The 21,655-nt window shown below is 42.3% G+C and overlaps 1 protein-coding gene across 1 annotated transcript; it reads right to left on the bottom strand.

Moving 5' to 3' along the window:
* Positions 1-1,556: 1,556 nt before the first annotated feature.
* On the bottom strand, positions 1,557-21,164 carry ANXA5 (annexin A5). Its single transcript, XM_053941266.1, has 13 exons — positions 20,863-21,164; positions 20,736-20,778; positions 14,158-14,242; positions 13,040-13,134; positions 12,552-12,665; positions 10,222-10,312; positions 9,223-9,302; positions 8,743-8,799; positions 6,258-6,351; positions 5,787-5,882; positions 5,277-5,335; positions 3,152-3,274; positions 1,557-2,090 (listed from the first exon to the last, which is right to left on the bottom strand). The coding sequence occupies exons 2-13, from the start codon at positions 20,742-20,744 to the stop codon at positions 2,028-2,030; spliced, it is 966 nt and encodes a 321-aa protein (XP_053797241.1). The 5' UTR covers positions 20,745-20,778; positions 20,863-21,164; the 3' UTR covers positions 1,557-2,027.
* Positions 21,165-21,655: the final 491 nt, after the last annotated feature.

The following is a 21,655-nucleotide window of genomic DNA, read 5'->3' as shown; positions in this document are numbered from 1 at the left end:
CTACAAATATTGCAATTCAATTAACTTCTTTACGTGTTAATTAGACTTCTTAGAGTAAGAAAGGTTCTCAGACTGTTTTCTCTGTTTAATTATTTCAAAAGGGAAATTCACATGCTTTTGCCCATTTGCATCTCAAAACTTTCTGCATATGACTGATACCATACTGACCCCTAACAACTCCTGGTCAGAGTCAGGACTTGCAAATTCTGCAAGTAATTTGGATTGTTCCATTTAAATCATAAGCATCAGGTTTTTGACAAGGGTCAGACTCTGCTGGAATATCTTCACATGTGAACCAAAAATCTACCAAAGAACTGAAAACAGATCATGAAGATCAGATGCTGCTTTCCTAAGAATTCTAGACAAACTGAAGAAAGCTGAAAAATTAAATATAGGGTCTAATCTCTAAAGGAGTAAAAAGCAGTGCCTTAAAGATTTTTGTACATGATTTTGCCTTGGCAAATATTAAATCATTAAAAAAGGGGAAAAAAATAAAGGCCATAACCACCAAAAACCCCCAAAATCTCCTGTTATCCCAAGGTATTTGCAGGTCACTGGTCATACCAAGCTTGCAATGTGTGCAGCTGGCCACATCATTCCAGGATGATTAGCCGTAAATTAACAATCCTTGCTAACACATTTGTAAAGGCTCCACAAAAAGCAAAACTGACAAACACTGACAATTCATTTCAGCAAAGAGAAGAAAACAACATCTGAACACAACAATTTTTTCTTCTGCATATTTTACACTGAAAACAAAGCACTTAGTAGCAAAAGATCACAACAGTACTAATTCAGAATTACAATGTAAAAAAAATTAAACTTTACATTTATTCAATATGAAAGTTTTAAATCTCTTAATAACTTGTGAAGAATCAGTTTCAGGAGGACTATTAAAATGTGCAGTTTCTGCAGCTGATGTATGTGACTAACTGATAAGCCAAGTCTAGAGCCATGGTGTTCAGACCTTACCAAGGCATGAAAGAGAAGCCTCTTTATTCTCCTTCACACACGTCAATTTGATTTTCAGATCCAGTCATAAATGCTGAACCAAAGCAGAGAATTCAAGGCAGCCCACTAAACGGGCTGGTGCTTCTCTCACCCTGCACTCTGCTCCCTGATAACCTGAGGGGAGGGATGCTGCAACCATCCTCTTTTCTCACAAGATCCCTGAAGAACAGATCCCATCTCTTCTTCACCTGCTTCCATCCCAGACATCCATGACCATTCCTAAATTGTAGCACATCTGTTCTACTTTGGCCCTGCACAGCAACTCTCCCTCCTTCCCTGCCCCAGCTTTAGAGGAGAAGAAAAACACAAAGCAGCACAAAATGAGAATGCAATGCCCAGCAAGCACCAATATTTTGGTTTTCCAACTCTACTGAATAATGGCATCACCACAGCACCCATATCCTAGGCTAGACATGAAGATGGAGAGCTACAAAACACCAATAACAGGAGAAAATATATACCAACAGTCTGAGACAATGAAATTACATTCAAGGGAAAATATATGAAAAACATTAAATTAGATTAAAAACCACATACAACTGTGATGAGAGGGGAAAAATTTATTGGTCCTTTAGATTTCCAATGACTGCTTGTAATATGTTCAGCAAATTCATTCCAATATTACATACAAAGGATTTCCTTGCTTGCCATGTTAGAACTAGCTTAATACTCAGTGGAAATGAAAGGAATAAAAAGCAAAAAAGGATAATCTTGAATTTATTGTGAAATACATGATTATTTTTTCCTATTTCAGCAAAACACCTGTAAAGAACTGGGTTCTGTGCTCAGCATCCACCTTCCATGAAGGTGACTCTCGCAGATCACAGAAGGCACTTGAAATTCCTGGAAGCTGGGACTTGGGGAAGAGGAGGGTTAACAATGAGCTCCTTTTTACTAAGTGCAATCCTAGCATAAATTCAAGCAGCCACAAAGCATTAAGATACAAAACCTCAGGCAGACATGCTAGTGAAGGCTGCAAAGCTGGAGTACAAGGAGAGCCTCGTGTCCTCTGCCCGTCAGTCGTCGTCTCCGCCACAGAGGAGCAGCAGCGCCTTCCTGTAGTCCCCAGATGTGTCTTTCTGTCAATGCAGCACAGCAGCACCGTGAGTCACCAGAGCGGCTGCCAAGGAGGGCCCCAGCACATTACATATTCACCCCACCCACAGGAAATCCACATAGCTGACTCTCCACTCAGGAATGACACAAGGAAATTCTCTGCCTCTTACAAGAGAGCTGTATTTTTACACAGACAGACTGCCAGAGACAAAAAAACCTCCAAAAGCTTTGCTAGAAAACAGAGCTGCTCATTGCACATTTGACACATTTGTCTGCAGGGGAAAGTCCAAAGGAGAAGCCCAAAGCAGCATCAAAAGCAAGCAACACATGGGCAAAGCGCACCTGCCACTGCCTAGAAAGGCGCCAGCTCTGCTCCCTGTAATCAATGGGAAGCTCTGATATGAAATCCATATGGGCCTGACAGGCAGTGCCAAAAAGAAACTTCACTCAGCCTAGTTAAGGGAGCATAATGTCAGGAATGACAATCGAAAAATCATAAAAAGCAGGACTTACAATATAAAACAAGAGGGGGGGAAAAAAAAGCCTTTTGCCTTAACTTTTCAGCAACAGCTGGCTCCGGATTTCTTGCTGGCTCCTTCCCTTCCTGCTCCTTCCTATCCACTCAAAGGAAATTATGACTCAGTTCCACAGTGACACTCTTTTCAATTGGAAATGTTGCAAAGAGTTCCACACCACAACCCAAGATCTAAACTTCAACCTCATGGAAATTCAGACTCCCAACCCCAGCGTTATTTCTCTGGAGCCAGCACCCTCTCTGAAGCACTGCACAATAAGGAACCCAGACAAGAACAAGGAAATTATGCAGTAGCTAAATATGGTGTATGAGTAATTGCAATTTCAGAAAACCACATCATCTGCCCTAGTGAACACTGGAAGGAAACTTTTTTCCATAGGAAGTGTCCCCTACTTCAACAATGCCATGTCAAAACTGCAGAGGAACCCAATCTCAGAGCCCAGGTCACCCAGATCTACCCACACCCACCCTCTGCCAAGAAAAACAACAGTGAAAACGGTGATATCTCAATCACCTCTGCCTTCCCTGAGAACAGAACAGTAATTTTACCTGAATCATTTGATACAATGATTTCGCGAAATTCTTTCTGAATTCTTGTCTAATATCCAGCAGATCAACTTCACTTCTTGAAACCATGACTCTGATCAGGGTGTCATCATCAGTGCCAGCCCCCTAAAAAGATCAAATAACTTTCAAATATGAGTCTGTTCTGTACAGATGCTGCAACAAAACATGAAATACAAAAAACTATGGTACAACATGAAAGCAACAAGTAGCATCTCAAACCACTCCTGCATTACAGTTCAGCTCCAAAACAGAGAATATTCAGGACAGTATCATGAGACATTCACACTGACATGTGGAGAACAGAGGAGCTCTGATCCCTGGACCTCTATCAAGTGCCAGATGCTCAGGCCTCTTATTTCATGTTTCATCTCAGGCTTCAACTGTGAATGCCCACATAAATTTGGAACACTCCAGTTCCAAGCTCACGCAGAAGCATGGCTGCTCACCACAATCACAATCACGTGTAAATGCCCCCTGCAGTGCACTCTGAGGCTGTGGAACTGCAGTCAGTTCTGGAACTGGGCACCTCAATCCCAATGGTGACCAGCACAAAGCAACATCGTACAGCAGGACACAGGCAGAGCAACTCATCCCACAAACTCTCCAGCTGTTCATTACAGGGGCAAAGCTTCACAAACCTTTTCCAACCACACAATCATGCCCCACTCTGTTCGTCATCTTCAGTGCTTGAAGCATTTCACCTTCCTGTGCAGACCAAGGCCCTGACCCCTCTTGTTCAGACAAGGCAGACTCCACACAAGCTGAAGCCATAAAAACTTTGACGTGCTAACCTGCAGATGCACCTCAGGGAAAGACTTGACAGAGCCCCCACAGTCATCTTCAGCCTAATGTCCAGGGCTACTCAATCCTTCTGGGTGCAATATTCTTGGATTACACCTAAAAATGCCCTAAAGCTGCTCAAAAGTTATGCCACGAGTCCAGTGGTTTCTGAGGAATAAAAGCCAAGCTCTGCCCTACCTATAATAATGAAAGCAAACTCTGCTCAGTGCAGAACCTTGTTGTGACAAACCGATAAATCAGAAGTACAAACTCTGTCAAAGTAATAATTGACAAAAAGCTTTCTTATCTGAAGTGTTGAATGATTTTTATTTATATTAAAGAAAAATTTGGGGGTCTCACCAGCACACATTGGTCAGGCTTCTCATAAAAGAAGTGTATAAGAATCTAAAGCCTACAGGAAAATTGCATTCTTTAAAAAATAAAAATAATTAAGAGAAAAGTAATCCTCCTCAGACAGCTCAGCCTACTGATACAGTATTTTGTATTTTTCACCTGAACCTTATTCTACATGGTATCTACAGAAGCAGTAAAGGACTTCTAAAAATTAAGCTATCATTTTGTGTCTCATCAGTAACTCTCAAGCTGTCACCTCATCTTCTGACAAACATACTTCAGGGCTCTCCAGCAAAGGGAAGGGAGGAATTCCTCAGGGAAGCTGATAACTTGCCTGAAAACAGCAGACTACTTGCCTCTGGTTTAATTAATATTACCCACTGGGAGTTAAAAATTACCACTTTCCCTGCTTATCTATTCCCATCCAAGAGAAGGTGAAGCCAACAGAAACATGGATGCACTGCTAATGCAATTCCTATGAGTAATCTTTTGCAGCTGTTTAAGCCTTTCCTTTTCTCTGCTTTCTTTTGTTTCTCAAAAGAGGATGGATAGTAATCAAAATGTGTTTCAAAGCTACCTAATGCCCTCCATCTGTAAATACTCACATCCAAATCAAAGAGCACTAATTTGCACAATCTACCTTCTTTCCATCCTCAGTACATCCACCACCTAAAGACACTGGAGTTTAATCAGCTGGGAAGTGCCCAGTGGATATTGCCAGACATTTTCCAGTGTAGCAGCACCAAATCAAAAAACAGCTGATGAGACTAAAAGGTCTGTGGTGTGACAAACCCACAATGTACTCCAAGGAAACTATGAATTGTTTGCATCCTCTCCCAGCCCTGCACTCCCTGAACCTTTTGCATATACTTAGTGATACTGTCAGCATTTACAGTGGCAGAAGGACAAGCTAAAGGAAGAGGAATCATAGCTGGAGGAGATGGAAAGTGACCTAGGCAAAACATTTAAATACCTTCATGGAATAATACAGGGTCTCAGCAAAATAGGCAGGCACGCTTCGGATGCATTTCACTGGAAAAGACAAATGACTGAATTATTGACTGCTATTAAATACAGGGCCATCTTTGATTGCCAAGACAAGGTGCGTGTCACTGGCTTATTCTCTCCAGTGGTGTCACCTGGTCTGGTCCTCTGTTAAAACTCTGGGTTCTGGGATTTAGCCAAACATTTATTTCTGATAGCAGAGAGACTTTACTAGTCAAACTCTCCAACACTGTCCTAGATAAGCTGACAGGAATACAGGTGAAGGCAGAGCCCAGTCTCAGCTCTGGCAGAGGTGCACATGATGAAGAAGAATGCAGTTCACCACCTCTTCTCCAGACATAAAAATAGATCCCAGGTGATTGATTACCTTCCTAAAGGAACCCTGTTTTCACACCAGCCTCTGTGACAACTGCAATTTCAGGAGGCCTGGGAGTAAGCAAAGGCAGCCTAGTGCTAGACACAGTTAGGACTCAATTACCCACTGCCAGAAGCAGCTTCTCCAAATCACCAGAGGTCTCCCGGTCAATGGTCTCTTCAATCTGAAAACCGGAAATGGTCATGTACTTGTCAAACACTGCAAAACAAAGTGTGCTCAGTCAGGGAACAGCCAACATTCCTGCCAGTGCCCCTCAGTTCAGCACAATGCCACCTGTGTGTCATTATCCACAGTTCAGGGGCTATTGGCCACTCACTGTCTTGTTCTGAGCACCAATTTCCCATCAGATGCCCCTTGTACAACCCCTCCCTGCACCTGGAAGGAACAGCTCCGTGCATTATTCCCAATGGCCTAAACAGATTGGTAAAAGAGACTTCTGGATGGGCAAGGAGCAGGGGAAAAGGTATTGTCCCTCTATTATCAGCTCAAAGTAGGCACCTCAATATGAGCTGAGCTTTTCCAGGCTGGATTTCAGGCAGAACCTCTCAGCCCCTCATTAACCACACTACCTACCCCTCCTTAAGTGAGAAATGCTGCGGGTTCCCAAGATAGTGATGAACTTTTCTTCATCTGTTCCCCACTTAAGCTCCCCAGCTCTGAACAAAACCTGTTGTGAATTCAAGAGATCAAAACATCAGCATTTGTTTTGTGCCCATGCATCCTGTTGAAAAGCTCTATTTGTCTCACTCTAAGCAGCATTACATTTACTAACAAGCCATAGCTGGAGGGAAAAAAAAAGAAATTAAATTTGCCAAGTACTGAATCTCAGAAATAAATGTAAAAAATCTGAAATTGACTCTGATGGCCTTTCCATGAGTAATGCAGCTTCACGCCCTGAAACTGACCATGCATAGTCTTCTTCATAAGGACTGAAGTTTGCTGAAACTGTGATAATACAGCAGATAAAATTTATTCACAGAACTACCTTTTCCGCCCTTTTTTCCCTTCCCCTTTCAAACAGAGTAGCAAAAATGTGTTACATGATGGCTCTTCAACAGCAGAACCACGCCAACTTGACCCAGGAGGAAGTTCTTCAAGAAGGAGGGGAAGACAGATCTAGAAGCTCTCAGAAAGAGGATTTGCGGGCTGATAAATTCTTAGCTGCTTGAAACCAGATTTTAGTCACAGTTTTAGCACATTTGTGGCTTTTCAGGCAAGTCTGTATTTGATGCAGACAAAGACCTGGGTGCATTTTCAGCACCAGAAAAGTAAAGCACTTCAAAAGTTTGGAATGAGCAAGAGCCAGGAGAAAACAAGAAAGAAAAAGAAATTTGGAAAATGAAACAAGTTCTTTTTCCCGACAGTTGGAAAATTTTGCCTTTTTCCAAACTGTGTGCTAAGCACTCTGTAAGAAAAAAGGTTGCACATATTGTAGTATATATGATCTTTTTAGTATTAGAGGTATAGAATGAAAAAAGGTGGAGAGGAAAAAGCTCTCAAGGCACTCACTGCCAGGATATTTATTACAAATAACATATGCTAAGCCCTCCAAATGAATACCAGCACTCTCCATCCAGTAGCAAATGAGAAGTCCCACTACCAGCATTTAGAAAAATACCAGCAAAAGATTGATTTAGAGACACCAGAAATTGTAAATAGAACTTTATGTCAGCTTTAAGTTTGTATCTGCCTGCTGCTGGGCAATACAGAAAATATACATCAACTGCGTAACTTTCAAGAAGTGATATTCACAAAATCTTTTCCAAAAATTCAGACTTCCTCCTTCAGGCATTCTCAGAAAAGTCTCATAATTGCTTTGAATTAATATTTAGTAATCCTAGACACAAAAAATTGAAAAATTACCACTGAGCAAAAAGTTTGCCTTCTAATGTATCAAGTCCTTTCCAGAATATATGACTCAAGAAAAACATTGGGAAGCCAAAAATAATCCTACATCTGCACAGTCATGTATGTCAGTTCTGGCCATCTGTACCTGGCAATAGCAATTAGAAAATGACTGAATCTGTTCCAGTTGTGTTGGGTGGTGAATGGAAAAGTCCATTGACTCAAGGTCCCAGCCCAAGTTAAATGTATGCAGCAAACCACAGAGACTGGAAAACTAGGAGCTTTTCAAGAGCTGGGTTTGGTGCCTCCTAAGTTTAGCTGCTCATTTAAACTCAATTAAAGGGGCCAAAGAAATCTATTTACCTATCAGGGCCAGTGCTTCACGTCTTTCCTCAATAACATAGGCCCAGTCTAGATCAAGATTCAAACATTTGACCCTCTAATTTTCCAGCTGTAATTGTCACAGGAAGTTAACTTTAACAGCAGAACAACAATGCTTTCTGAATTTAAGTGAAAAAGGATAGGTCTGTGCCAGTAAAATATATTTTGCCACTCTGTTGCTCCATCTTGCTGTGCTACCAGGAGAATGTTTTATTGATCTGATATTCTGTGTTTACTCCACATCACTTCTTTCATCTCAACAGACAATTTGTGAGAGAAAAATGTCTCATACAGAGTTGTCTGAAATAACTGAGAAGAAATACATATTAAATGAGTTGTAATCAAATCACTGAAATATTGACCATCACTCCAACAAAGCAAATGGCACCCAGCAAGAGACTGGCAAGGACACCGATTAACTGCTTTCAATCCAGAGCACAGGGTTAGGGAGCAGTCATGGACAAGGGATTAAACTCAGAGAGAAGTCCAAGTCAGGTACTAAGCAATGAACTGTTAACATCTGAGTTTTCCAGCAGTGCTTACCAAGCCTCAGCCTCTCTTCCAATGATCTATTCACTGTTTTATTCAGGTCCCTCATTAAGTAATAAGCAAAACTGAAATGTCAAAGTGCAAAAAATTTTGATCACAGTATTTCAGGTTTTGACACTTCTTTTGTCCAGAACATACAAAAAAAAAAAAAAAGCACACTAAAACATATTAAAAAAACACAGAGAACCTTTACTATCACTCTTTCACATTTGAATTCCAGCTGTTTGTCATCTTTTGAGGTAACTCATACAATTATATCCCAAACCCTAAGTCAGTCACCCACCTGAGCATCCTGCTCAACAAGAGCCTCATCAACTCCAGCATCAGGATCTCTGTTTGCCTAAACAGAAATTCACAAGTTACTAAACTGAAGAATTAGAAGATAAGTCAGAAAGTATTTATCTGTTATATTGAGCCTGTAAGTTCCTGTGACAAGTCACCCTCTCATGCATCTTCTCCAAAACCACCTTGTTTTTCCCTTTTGCTTGCATGTGTCTATGAAATAAGGGTCCTCTTCCCCTTTTGCCCTCAAAACCCCACACAGCAGCACCTGCTACACCCATGGGCATCACAGAAGTGTTTTGCTTCAGTGATATGGAGATTATTCAGAAGAGAGCCCAAGGCTGACCCAGCACCTCAGAGGAAGTGCCTCAGCTCTAGAGCCAGTCCTGCCTAGCACCAGGCCCATCCAGAACCCAGCTTAGTAAGCAGGAAGTGGTAAGCGCACCTAGCAGTCAAAGCCATCCCACAACAGGACACCAACCTGCAGCAGCACCACCAGCAGCCTCTGGAAATGGCCTGATGTTTCTCCTATGATCTTATCCTCCAGGTCAGCTTCATACTCTGCAAAAGAGCAACATTCACTCACCACCTTGCAGGATCCCTCACTATTTCGAGGGGAGAGCAAGGAAAGGCAAAAACTCCACTTGACTCAATTTGTAGAATCATTTATCAGTAACATCTTTAACACTCAGGACATATTCTGCTTTCACTTACAACATAACACTACTCTAAAAATAGAGCACCTCACACCTCATGTCAGGAACAGATTACTCACAATATTTTGAAGTACAAGGTGACATGCATGGATTCAGCTCCTTAAGGAACTAAAGAGGATACAGACATGGAGTCATGCTAAAATATGGCAGTCAATGTACAAAAACCATGAGTCCAGAAAAGTCTGCTACTAATAAATTTTGCCCCTAGAGGCTCTGTGTTTGGGCTCAAAATTTGTTAAAACGTGAGAATTTCTTGTGCGGCAAGAATCTGCACAGAGCTAAAAGAAATCTGTTGAATTAAGCATTGCACTGAAAAACAAGCTAACAGTCACAGGGTAAAAGCATCTACTCCTGTGGACAGCCAAAAGCTGCACCTGCTTTAGCATAAATGCACATGAACACAACATAGAGCAAAAGGCAAAAAAAAAATCATTCCTGTTTTATGTGATATCAGTTTTGTTTTGAATTAATGAAAATTGCCTTTCAGTCAAGAAGATGAAAATAATGGGTGGAGGAAATAAATACTTTTGAAAGAATTCTAACTATAAAGCATGAAGCACCACAATCTGCAGCCTGAAATAAAAACTATTTCAATTTCCAATTCAGAGTCTAGTTCCTTTCAACATGAAGTTTTGCAACATAGCAGAAAGAATTCCCTCTTATTGGAAATATCCATCAGTTCAGAGATAGACCTTATTTGAAAGATGAGCTAAAATCATATTAAAGGAACTAAACAGAGACCTTTATTTTATACAGAAAATTACCTTGCTGATAAACCTGCTTAATATTCTGCACTTCTGCAGGTGTTCTGGAGGCAAGAATTTCAGTCAACACTTTCTCATTGGTTCCTGCTCCCTGCAGGGGTGCAAGTATGAATCAGTTGATGGAATAACAAAAGGAAAACAAGAAATCCCTTTGACAATCAAAACTAAGCATAAACTTATATTTGGATCAAATAAAATATTTTATTCTTTCTGATACATTGTGGGGGTTTTGAAAATAATTTCTCCCAGTTTGTCTTGATTGTTTTCAAAACCAACCCAACAATTCATAAAAGCCCAGTGCTGCAGGATTCAGAGGGGCCCTTCCACACTCAAGCACAGCCAGGTGTGCCTCAGTTCTTTGCTATTACAATCAAGGGCATCAAGAGAAGTGAATGGAGTAAGTTTGCATCTTAGCTCTAATTCATACAGTGTCTGTCACCAACCAGGACACAGAGCTACCCAGCACAGATCTGCAGCCTGCTGTGAACTGTGCCGTTAAACAAACCCCTTCTTCCACTGCAAACACACTTTACAACAGAACTGCTAACCCAGATAGTTCCAGCAATCCTGCAGTTCTCAATGACTGCAGAAACAACAGCCACTCTTTCACTTTTACAAGGATAGAACTTACAAAAGCCAGGCCAATATCTTGTTTCCACAAGTCTAAGCCTTTGTTTGCAAGAATAATCCACTGCTCTTTACACATACGAAAGAGTCATTTCACAAAAGCAACACTGAAATCTGAAATGCAATACTGAGCATTTTTTGCTTCAGCATGTTATTTACAGCCTTTCCTGTAAGGAAAACTAAAAACTAAACACATACAAAGATATGCAACTGCACACAAAGCTATCCAGAATACAAACCTGCCAGGTTACAGACAATCATTTCCAAAATGCAGATTGTTTCATGAACATACCTACTCAACAAGGGAGGCAGGCACAGTTAAATTCACTCTAATCCAAGCAGCAGCAGTGAGAACTGATGGGACAGCTTTCAGCACAGAGTTAGTGCTCTTAGCTGAGTTACCTTGCAGTGCAATCCCTACCATCGCATCTGCTTTACTGCTACTCCCCTCAGCTGAACTGCAGCCAGTACTGACATCCTTTCTTGTGCAAATACATTCTCTGAATTTCCATGGTTTTGGGTACCACTCTTGTTTCACTATCTCTACTTTCCCACCTACACCCATCTGTTCTGTCGTTTCTCTGTCAGTCTTTGACTCCTAAATCAATAAGAGGAGCTTGGGAATACAATTTTTTAATTAATCAACAAGGCCTTTATCAGTTTCTCTGTCAGGTACCACCATCCCTTCCCCCAGTGCACATAAAGGCATTACAGAAAACCTCCAGGAACGCAGTTTCTGTTGCCTGAAGGACTATTTGCTGGGTCACAGGTGCATGAGCACTTGCTTGCACAGTTGACTAAAACCTACATATTAACCAGCTGCTCATCCAGGATCTTGGGAGTTTGTATGGAAGTGTCATTCCACAAAGCACTACCTCACACTAGAGTCAAGTTCAGTGTCCTCTATTTTGATCAATACTGTAAATAGTCCAGGGACAGCCAACTCCTGAAATTTCACAGATACAACAGAGGCGGAAAAAAAGAGCAAACGGAAGAGACACTGAAATTTCTACACACCCACATTGTAAATTGTTTGTTTATTGGCCTGCCCAGAAAGGCACTAAATGCACCCACAGAAGACAAAATTTAGAAGGGTAACACTGACAGGCCCATCAATTATTCCCTCTGTGTTACTGAAGGCAGTTTTTTAGAGGTCATTCAATACTACAGACAATACCTGCTCATAATTTTGGTGGACACCAGTTTACAAAAGCTCATCAATTTGGACTTGCACTGCAATCCGTCAGGGATAACACACTCTGTAGCTTAAATAACAGTCAAGAAGAAACAAAGAGCACTACACTTCTGTTAAATACTCTGAACTAATTTTTATACAGCTGCATAGCTATAAAACCTTGGCTGCTCACAGCAGAAAAATCAAGAGCCCTCTGGACTTCAGCACTGCACTCGAACAGCAAAAAATATGAAAGCAACTGCACATCTACTCATTGTATTTAAACCAGAAGGAACAATTCTTATGCTGTGTAGATTTCTAAACTGCCTCTGAGTTATTAGGATGAAAAAAACCCCAGGCAAAACCATGGCACTGGCAGTGGTCAACATAACTTGGCTATTTTTTTTAAGCCTACTTCTGTTAGCACTCCCTTTAGCAACAGAAGTTCATTCCTAAAAAAAAAAAAAAAAAAAAATCAACCAAAAGCACCAATCACTTAATGTAACACATTAATTCTGCCTCCTCTTACCTTGATGGCATGCTTCAGCGCATGAGCATCAAAAATATACGCTGGTCTCATCAGAGACACCATCAAGGTTTCAAACTTGCCAGTAAGTTCTGATTTCAGGTCATCCACAAGATCCTAGTGCAGAACAAACAGTGCTGTGATGAACAAGGACTAAGCATTTTAAAAGGAGGTACATGAGTCTGCAAGCTGAAAGGCTCTGGAGACACAGCAAAAAGACAAGGGACACCTCTTTTTCTTATAATTGGTACCTCAGCCGAAGCAAATAAGGCAGGACAAAAGGATGAACAGGCATTTCAAAAACCTGAAATGCATTGTGCTTTTTTTTTTTAGGATAAGGCAGGGCAGAGGAGAGGGGCAGACAAAAGCAAAAGTACATTTTCTTGCAAGGAATGTTTTACAGGGAATATGGTCAATGTGCCTCATATTTTAAAGTAATCATTCTAAGCAAGAACCAGCTCATTTCCAGAGGTATTTTTTCTTCTTCTTACCCTGCCAAATAAGGTTTTAAAGGCAGAAGCTATTTCTTGACGCTGAGCATTGTTTCTGGTGGTGAGGATCGTCAGCACGGTTTCTTCATCAGTCCCTGAAGTTAGAAAGAACAACGAGTTACAAACACACTCTGAAAAACAAACTGCAGTGGCACAAACTCAAAAGTGAAAGATGCTTTGACAACAACAGTCTACTGGCAAACAGCAGAAGCATTTAAAATAAAAAAATGTCACCATTCCCCAAGCTGAGCCACCAAGTTTGGTGCAAAAACATGACTGGAGGACTAACATGCTGTTTGCTCTCCATCTGATCCAGTCTGTGCTCCAAGCACTAGCTATAACATTTAGTCAGTCTGTTTTCCACAGAAAGGTCTTGCCTTTGGGCTCACCAACAAACTGCCAACTCCCAGCACAACTCAGTCTAGCAATCCCAAACACCCCAGAGGGCAGCAGCATGGAGTTATTTCCCATTTTATACACAAAGCTTGCAAGGTAGGTCCTCCTAACACAGCATCTTCCCAGCCCTACTGAGTGTGCCTGTAGACTGAGGTGTATCACACGTCCCTCCTTCCCTTCCTTCTACTTCAGAGAAAGCAGCAAAATCAGGGTTTGTTCTCCCAGGAAATTTTGAGGCAGAAAGCTCCAGTGTGGGTTTACAGACCACTTCTTAGTCTGCATTCACACTGTGGGCTCGTATTCCCTGCCCCAGTAACTGCACTGTGCTCACACACTTCCAGGCCCAGGAGGCTGCTGCATATTTTCCATGCAGAGTTCCCACTATGCTGCTGTAATTCTCCACAGCTGTCCCTGTAAATCCAGAGCTACTGCACTGTAAAACTTTAGTGTGCCCAGAACAGTGTGTGGAACATCCATTTCTTAATGGGGAATGTGTATACCTCTTCTTTTTTCCCCTCATGCTAACCCAAAAATAAACATCCTTGACAGCGGCACAGTCACAACCAGGACATGCCCAGACCAGTGCAGTCCTGGGGCTGTCTTTCCATGGCTTGTAGACACACGCTCTAGTCTCATCAACTGAGACAAAAAAGTAGATCAGAAAGGATGTTTGCAAACAAGGAAGAGCCTTTTCTTTCTTGTAAAATAAAACTTATCCTTACCCAATCCCTTCATGGCCTTACGAAGGGCTTCTGCATCAGCTCTGGCATCAAAAGGAGTGAATGCTGTCACGGTGCCTCTCGTGTACTGGGGGGGAAAGGGGGGTCGGGGGAGAGGGAAAAAGCCATGAAATAGAACGTTGCATCTTTCAGTTTATACACAAGCTCAAGCTAAACTTGAATTCACAATCCAAAACTGACTGTATTTTTCTTGCAATTGTCTGGCTAAGGAGAAGTCTGTAGCTGTTTAAACACAGCTCACTCCAGAGGTACTACTATGGTTTCCCTTAGCAGTGCAGCTAAATTTGGGTATATTTATATACCAATTCTGCAAACTACTGTTATATCCAACACTGAAACCTCAATGCAGGGAAATGACTAAGAATTTATCATTTGCTAAAGTAATTAGGAAAATTAATTGCACAGATCATGTATGCTAGGCAAATGGCACAAAGACACACTATGGAAATAAGAACTTCTTCTCAAGCAAACCCTACTGGAAATCTCAAGCAGTATCACACCGATTTTTTCCACCACCCTGCAAATGAGACCCATTGAACTCTACAATGGCTTTCAATTTTTCATCATAGTTCTTTTGTTATGAACAACTTGTTAAAAAGTGATTCAGCTACATTAATTTACAGCTAAAAAAAAGCCAGTTCAAACATAAGGGCAAGAGATCAGTTTGTCCAAAACAAAAAACAATTCCACTAAGTTTCCATGGAACATGGCTCTTGAGGGAATTTCTCTTTGGATTAAACACAAAAGGACATTCATCATCTCTGTAGAAAAGTTTTGCCTTTATTTATTAAGGATAGCTCAAGAACCTATATGTGTTCAGCACAGTAGTTAATTTATTAACTATGGAAGTGGCCAAAAGGGGAAATAGCTGGGTTTGGGGAACAGGAAGATGTTCCCAACAGTTGAAGAAGGGAAATTTCCTGTAAGCACTGCCATAAAAACACAGCAATCAGAACAGGCAGAGCATTTTTCCACTCTCAAGAAAGAGCACGATAGCAAGTGCCAAGACACCTACTGAGACTGGCACCAGATTACTCCAGAGGCAGCACTGCCATCTGGCCTTCCCTGGAGTTAGGAATTTCAGCCACTCTGGTCTCCAGTCAATGCACTCAGAGATGGGTTAGCCAGAAGGGCACGGAGAAAAGAGCAGTAACCAGAAACTGTCCCAGGGCTCCCATGTGCTCCTGCCAGCAGAAGCTCCCCTGGCAGCAGCAGCAGCCAGGAGTCAGGTTCACTTCTCACATATTCTGACAGATCAGAACAAAAGTGCCACAGCGTTAAATGGCAACAACAAATTTCTTTTTGGGAGATGGTTTCCAATAGCCAGGATAACTCAGAGGCATGACAATCCCACTGGAACACTCTGCTTGTCCCATTATAAGCCATTTTTTCAGGTAGTACTTTGAATGTATTTATTGTCACCTTCCTAGCTAATTCCAAAGGCTATCATGAAAATAATCTCAAGGATTTGGGACTCACTTTTATAAACTGAATTTAATTTGGTAAAACAGATAAAGACTGAAAAGTCTTTCCCTCCTCTTCCCTTACTACCACTCCAGCCAGAGTAGGGTTATTTATTTTATTTTTGTTCCATATCATCTCACATAATTACTATTACAGAAGTACCACAATTCTCCTTTGGAAATGACCAATGTCAACAAATCTCAGCGGAAGCAGATATTGATATTTTGCTTTCTTTTGCTTATCTTGTTAATAAGCAAGTGGAATTCCCCTTCACAATTCCTAAGTCTTATGACAACAGCCCAACATTCCTGTGTGGCTGTTATAGACAAAATATGTGTGAATGCTAAATGCCAGATGAAATCTCTCTGCATGGCCCTTCTCATTTTTGTTAACTGATAGGAATCCTTCAAAACTCTTTTTTCCAAAGCACTGCATAGAAAGCCTGAACATGTACTAAGCTTGATAAACAGTTCCTGAAAATCTCCTGGTGCAGCTGAAGCCTAAAAGACTTTTCCTGATGTCTGAGCACTGTTTGCATTCCAGGCATTCCCTTGTGGCACACAGCACTCAGTGGACTTTGGCTCCCCACCTGCCACAACCACCCTCTACCAGAACCTGAGCCACACCTGCCTTTAGGAGCCACATGTAGGCAGGTGTGACACTCCCAATAGTTGGCCCAATACTGGGAAAGGCTGAAGCCATCCCTAACTTCACAACAGAGCCCAACTCAACCTAGTGCTTTTTAGAGTACTGCAGTGTGGCCTGACAATTGGGGTCCCGCAGGGAATACTCAGCACACTGTGTTCAACAACCACAAATCCATCTAAAACACACCACCATTCACAAATGCCCTTTTAGTTATTCCAGTTCAGATTTCTCTTTTTGTGAAATACACAGACAAGAGCAGAAAGCTCTGCAGCAGTAAGATACTCTCAGTTCATAAAGGGAAGAGCTGTATCCCCCTTTCCAAACATGGCACATTTTGGCCACATAAAGAGAGGGCAGCACCGCTTCTGAACCACCATCACAGCCTGACCCAAACTTGCTGTCACAGCAAATCTGAAAACGAGCTATGAACCAAACAAACATCATTATTTATTTACTTCTATGAAAAAGATACCTTATCTTTAGTATTACTAGAAACATTCCTTGTTGTTTAAGTAAGCAAATACACAGGAACACAATAGCCTCATAGATCCATTTTCTTTGGATAGTAAGCTCCCCATCCAGTAGCATCCAAAGCACAACAATGAAAAAGACAAACAGTTTTTTATATAAATCCTTTTGTAATCTGGAGTTATCCTTCACTCAGTCACCACACCTTACACCAGGCAGTAAAATATAAAGATAAGCACAACACAAAAAACCTCAACACAAAGTGTATCACAAGATTATAACACCCCAAACCTACACACATTCTTTTCTGTCTACATTCCCCAGTACAGTGATTGTTGTTAAGGAGTCATGTGTACTGCAAATGAAATTTGTGATCACACACTAGAAATAAACAGCAGCTTTCATTTTCTCCAGACACTTTCCAATGAGACCAATGAAGCTCCTAGAAGCAAAAAATTAGCATGCAAAGGGAAAAAAATAAAAAGACTACAAAGCAAGAGATAATATTGCTTTACAATTTATGCCCCTCCAAATGAGGAAACTCACATTCTCTAGTATTTTTGTCCAATTCTATGCTAGCAAAGGTTTCCATGAGAAGATAAAACCTCATGTGAAATGTTTCTAACCAGCACCTCGAAGTGAATGTCTCCCAAGAGACAATTTAGCATCACCAACTAATAGTGCCACATATCCTGGCAACAGTAACAATAGCCACATAACAAGGTTCCTTTTTATTTTCCTCACCAAGACAAAATATTTCCTTCCCACAAGCTCCTGTGTTTAGCCACTGTTAAATGCAGAGCATTGATATCAGCAAACAACAGACCACACTTGAACTGAGACTCCTTGCCCACAACCATGGCTCTGTACCACGTACAGCAACTTCTTCTCAATCAGAATTCCACAGATGAAGAGCCATTCCCTTTCTCTGCAGCAACAGAAGCAGTGTCTCAAAAATTTGCTTCTGGAAAACCTAGTATTTAGTGTAAAGAAGGTGCTGTGAGACTTTTTGTTTTTTCTTTTTTTAAGCAGCCATTGTTTAAGACGGCACAAGAAAACTGTGGAGTGGTAAGATTGGAAATGGAGACTATTTACCAGCAAAGAGAGAAGGTATGCTATTTCCAGCAGACAGAGGAGAGCCCAGAAGGTCATGTGCTAGAATAAATGATAGATTGCTCTGAGATGTCTTACACAAGACCCATCTTGCAGATAAACACAACACAGTGTTCACTGCTGACCTGAAAGCCTTCAGAGCCATTGGAGCCCACACAGAGATGGCTGTTCAAACTGTGCTCTACAACCAACATGACACAAGAAATATGCAATTACTTCCTGACATTTCAAGGGCAGTACAATGCAAATGACATTGTGAGTGGATGGATACATGTGCAGAGCTGATGCAAATGCAAAACTAAAAAGACATGTCTGCAAAACACCTCTCCACATTGCCTCAGACCGTCTGCTTAAACAGGAGGAGTAAGCTCAGGTCAGCAGACTACTCACATCTGCCCCACTAAATTTAAACTCTTGAGAAAAAACAAAATTACACAACATGTGTGGTGAACTCTGAGTCAGTACACTATAGAGATATCAAAGACAGGGAGGAGGGATGGAAAAAAAAAAGGAAGAGGGGGTGGGAGAGAAGGAGAAGAGCAAGCAGTAGCCACGTAGGAACCAGCACAGAGACATTTGAGAAACCCATCCTCATGGGTAACCTCAGAGCCAGAGGGGGCTGCTCTGAGCCCAGTGCTGAAGGAGTGTTTGGAATGTGAGACAGTCTTCTGGAGCACTGTGGATCTGGCAATACTAACCCTGTGCTCCAAGGCACACGTGCACATTGGCAGAACAGGAACTCCAGATATAGTGCAGAGCGGCCACACCAGCAGCAGCAGCAAGCAATCCTTTCCTGGCAGTTTACAAATGGACATACCAAATGCTCCCAAAGTTTTATTCAGAAAAAAAAAATGGGAGTCAAACCAAAACAGATCAGTCCACAGCACTTGCTGCTTTCTTTCCAGATTTCTGAGCCAGCAAGTACTGGGCAGCAGTTCCTAGCCTGTTCACTGAGCAGGAGGAGATGGTGCCCTGTGCATTGCTGCAGTAACAAAGACCACTGCACACACAGCTGGGAGAGAAAGGGCAACTTGTCAGGGCAGCAGTGCTCCCTCAAAGAAAGCAGATAAACATAATCAGGGAGAGACCAGCCTGTGCAGCACATGCTGTAGTTTTCCTACAAAATGAATGAACCTTTCTATTCTGGACAGTGAACACACAAAGTTCCCCAGACTTTTGGGCAAGGGATAAAAGAAGACGTCACAGAACTGGGCAAGGACAGGTACTTCAGTGACCAAGCCTCCAAATATAACTTACCTTCTTCAAAGGTTTTATTGTTCAGTGATGTACCTAGGCTAAATTGAACTCCAGGACACTGTGCTGGGCAGCCTTTGTGAACTCTGCAGCTTTAGCTGTACACAAGGAGTTTCTGTCAATTGACAGTCAGCATTTCATGGGCATTTTCACTCTTACCTCCATTTCATAATGCAACATATAAAACAGACAGCTGTCATGAGAAGTAGAGCTTCTCCAACTTTGCTTTTTTTATTTTCATAAAATGAGTTACAGGCTACAATGTTTTAACACCCCCGGGTCTTTCGTGGCTGCCTAACTGCACAGGAAAAGAATACTACATACATGGAAAGCAGCCCTCAGAATGTGGAAATAGGAGAACAAGGCCTCCCTAACAAAAACCCTCACTGTTTCAATGACTTCCATCTACCAACACCCACCACAGATAAAAAGCCATCCCCAAGTGTCACCTTAGGCAGTAGAAAATTTACTACCTGAAGCCAAGAGTAACTGTTTTGCACTAGTGAGGAATGAAACATTCCTGTTAAGAAGATGAATTAAAGTTAGTCTCTGTGGGACAGACAAGAATATTGTCAATTTCCATGATTTTACTAAAAAGAAGTTACCCTTAAGCCTATAAGCAATGCTACACACACCGTAATAAAAGGCTTATTGTCCAAGTATATCCCTGTGGCCAGGCATCCTGCACTGGCATGGGTAAGGGCTTCTGTTCTCCTAATACGCATCCTATAATCCAGGCCCCATGTTTAGAGAAAAATCCCTTATTTGACACTCAAAAGAAAACCCCCCAAAAAAACACAACTTCAAGAATTTAGAAAAATACTATTACAAATTTTTTTCTGTAAAAGAAATTCCCTTTCTTTCTTTTATAACTAAATCCAGACATAATATGAGTAAATATTCACAAGGGTATTAAAACTACTAATCACTCCACTCAAGTGCAATTATTCTGACCTTTGTGAAAGCCCTAACAGACTTTGATTGCTTTCACTTCCTACAGCAGTACAAACCCCATAAAGCCATTACAAACCCCTACAAATAAGCCATTAAACTCCTACTTTACTTTTCAGAGCATATGCATTTGATGCAACTACAGCAACAAATGCTGGAGTCCGCCCCATTTTCCACACCTTCGTCCAGGCTCAAACCACAACAAGCGAAGGGCTGCAAAACAAAATCCTCAAATGAAAAACTGCACTATAGCTCCAAGGCTCCCAGAAAAATTCGTGTTAGCTATGAGAAAACTGAGAATGGAAATACCGAGCCCCCACTAGGCACTGCCACGGCGGTATTTTTTTCTCCTTCCTTTCAGTGGAAGGAGCTCCACCCATGTGCAATATAAACACAGGGTACCGAAAACTTGGCCAAATTAGTGGAAACTGGTGGAAAAAAGGAAAAAAAAAAAAAAAGTTGTGCCTGACGTGTCCCTCTCATGATCCCCGTCCTCCTCCCGTCCGCGTCCGCCCGGGCTTGCGGATGGCCTGGTTTCGGGGAGCCCTTAAAGAAAGCGGTGAGGAGTGAAAACAAGGAGAGAGATAATACGAGGATGTCCCCGGGAGCGGCCGGGCACGGGCCGTCGGGCCGTGTCCTCCCGGAGCCGCCGCCTTCCTCACCTTCGCCATCTCTGGGATCCTCCGGGTGGGGCCGAGTCCTAGTCTGCAAAGAGAGATGCGACAGTGAGGGACAGCGAAGAGCAGAAAGCGACAGTGCCCGCCCGCCTCGCATGCCCGCGCCCCTCACCTCCCGCCGCGCTGCCCTGAGCCACCGGCAGCACCGAGCGAGGCACAGAGAGAGGCAGGAGCGAAGAGGGAGGAGGTCCCGCTGCAGCCCCGCCGCTCTTGCCTCACCCGGGGGCCGGGCCAGCCCCACCCTGCGCGGGCAGCGAGCCTCGGCCGCCTCCCGGGGCCGTCTGCAGGCCAGGCACCGCCGGCCGCGTCCCGGCTTTCTTCTCCATCCTTGCCATGCCCTGGAGGGGTGGCATTCGTGCTTTGTTTCTTAGCGATCGTGAACCTTTTAAAAGAAAAAATACATTTGCCGATAGACAGCCTCCAGTAGGTGCTCAAGCACCCTCCGGATGAAGTCTGTATAAAATCGGTTCCCATGAATCTGAAGGGGATCCTATCCCAGCACTAAAAGGCAAGTCTGAACTGAATTTGGTAAAAAACAGACATTTCATCAGCTGACCTAGCTTGGCTTCCAAGCAAGCCAGGTTAGCACAACAAGCGCAGCGTTGAACAGAATGTTAGGGCTGTAGTTCTCGACTACCAGAAATTGCAAGGATTTCAGGCGATGACACTTTTTTATTTCATGTCTTCCAGCAGGACCATCTCCCTGGCCCAGGAATAGGGAAGATATATCCAGTTTAAGAGAGCAAGGAGGATGCAGTCTGCTGGCTACTCAAGGAGCTGCTCCATCTAAGCTGCAGACAGACTCACTCCCTCAGCCACACAGCCTTGAGTCAGAAGAAAGGAGGAAAAGTGACTGCAATGCAAATGGAATTCACTGCCTCTGCCAAAATAAAACATGAACATAA

This window comes from Vidua chalybeata, chromosome 4 (genome assembly GCF_026979565.1).
Source record: "Vidua chalybeata isolate OUT-0048 chromosome 4, bVidCha1 merged haplotype, whole genome shotgun sequence".
Classification (NCBI taxonomy): Eukaryota; Metazoa; Chordata; class Aves; order Passeriformes; family Viduidae; genus Vidua; species Vidua chalybeata.
This window is presented reverse-complemented; position numbering and strand designations above follow the sequence as displayed.

Coding starts and splice junctions, on each gene's coding strand:
- ANXA5 (XM_053941266.1), bottom strand. Junction 9,303..10,221: donor TAAGCAGGTTTATCAGCAAG/GTAATTTTCTGT, acceptor GCTCTTTTGCAG/AGTATGAAGCTGACCTGGAG. Junction 5,336..5,786: donor GAAGCTGCTTCTGGCAGTGG/GTAATTGAGTCC, acceptor TGTCTTTTCCAG/TGAAATGCATCCGAAGCGTG.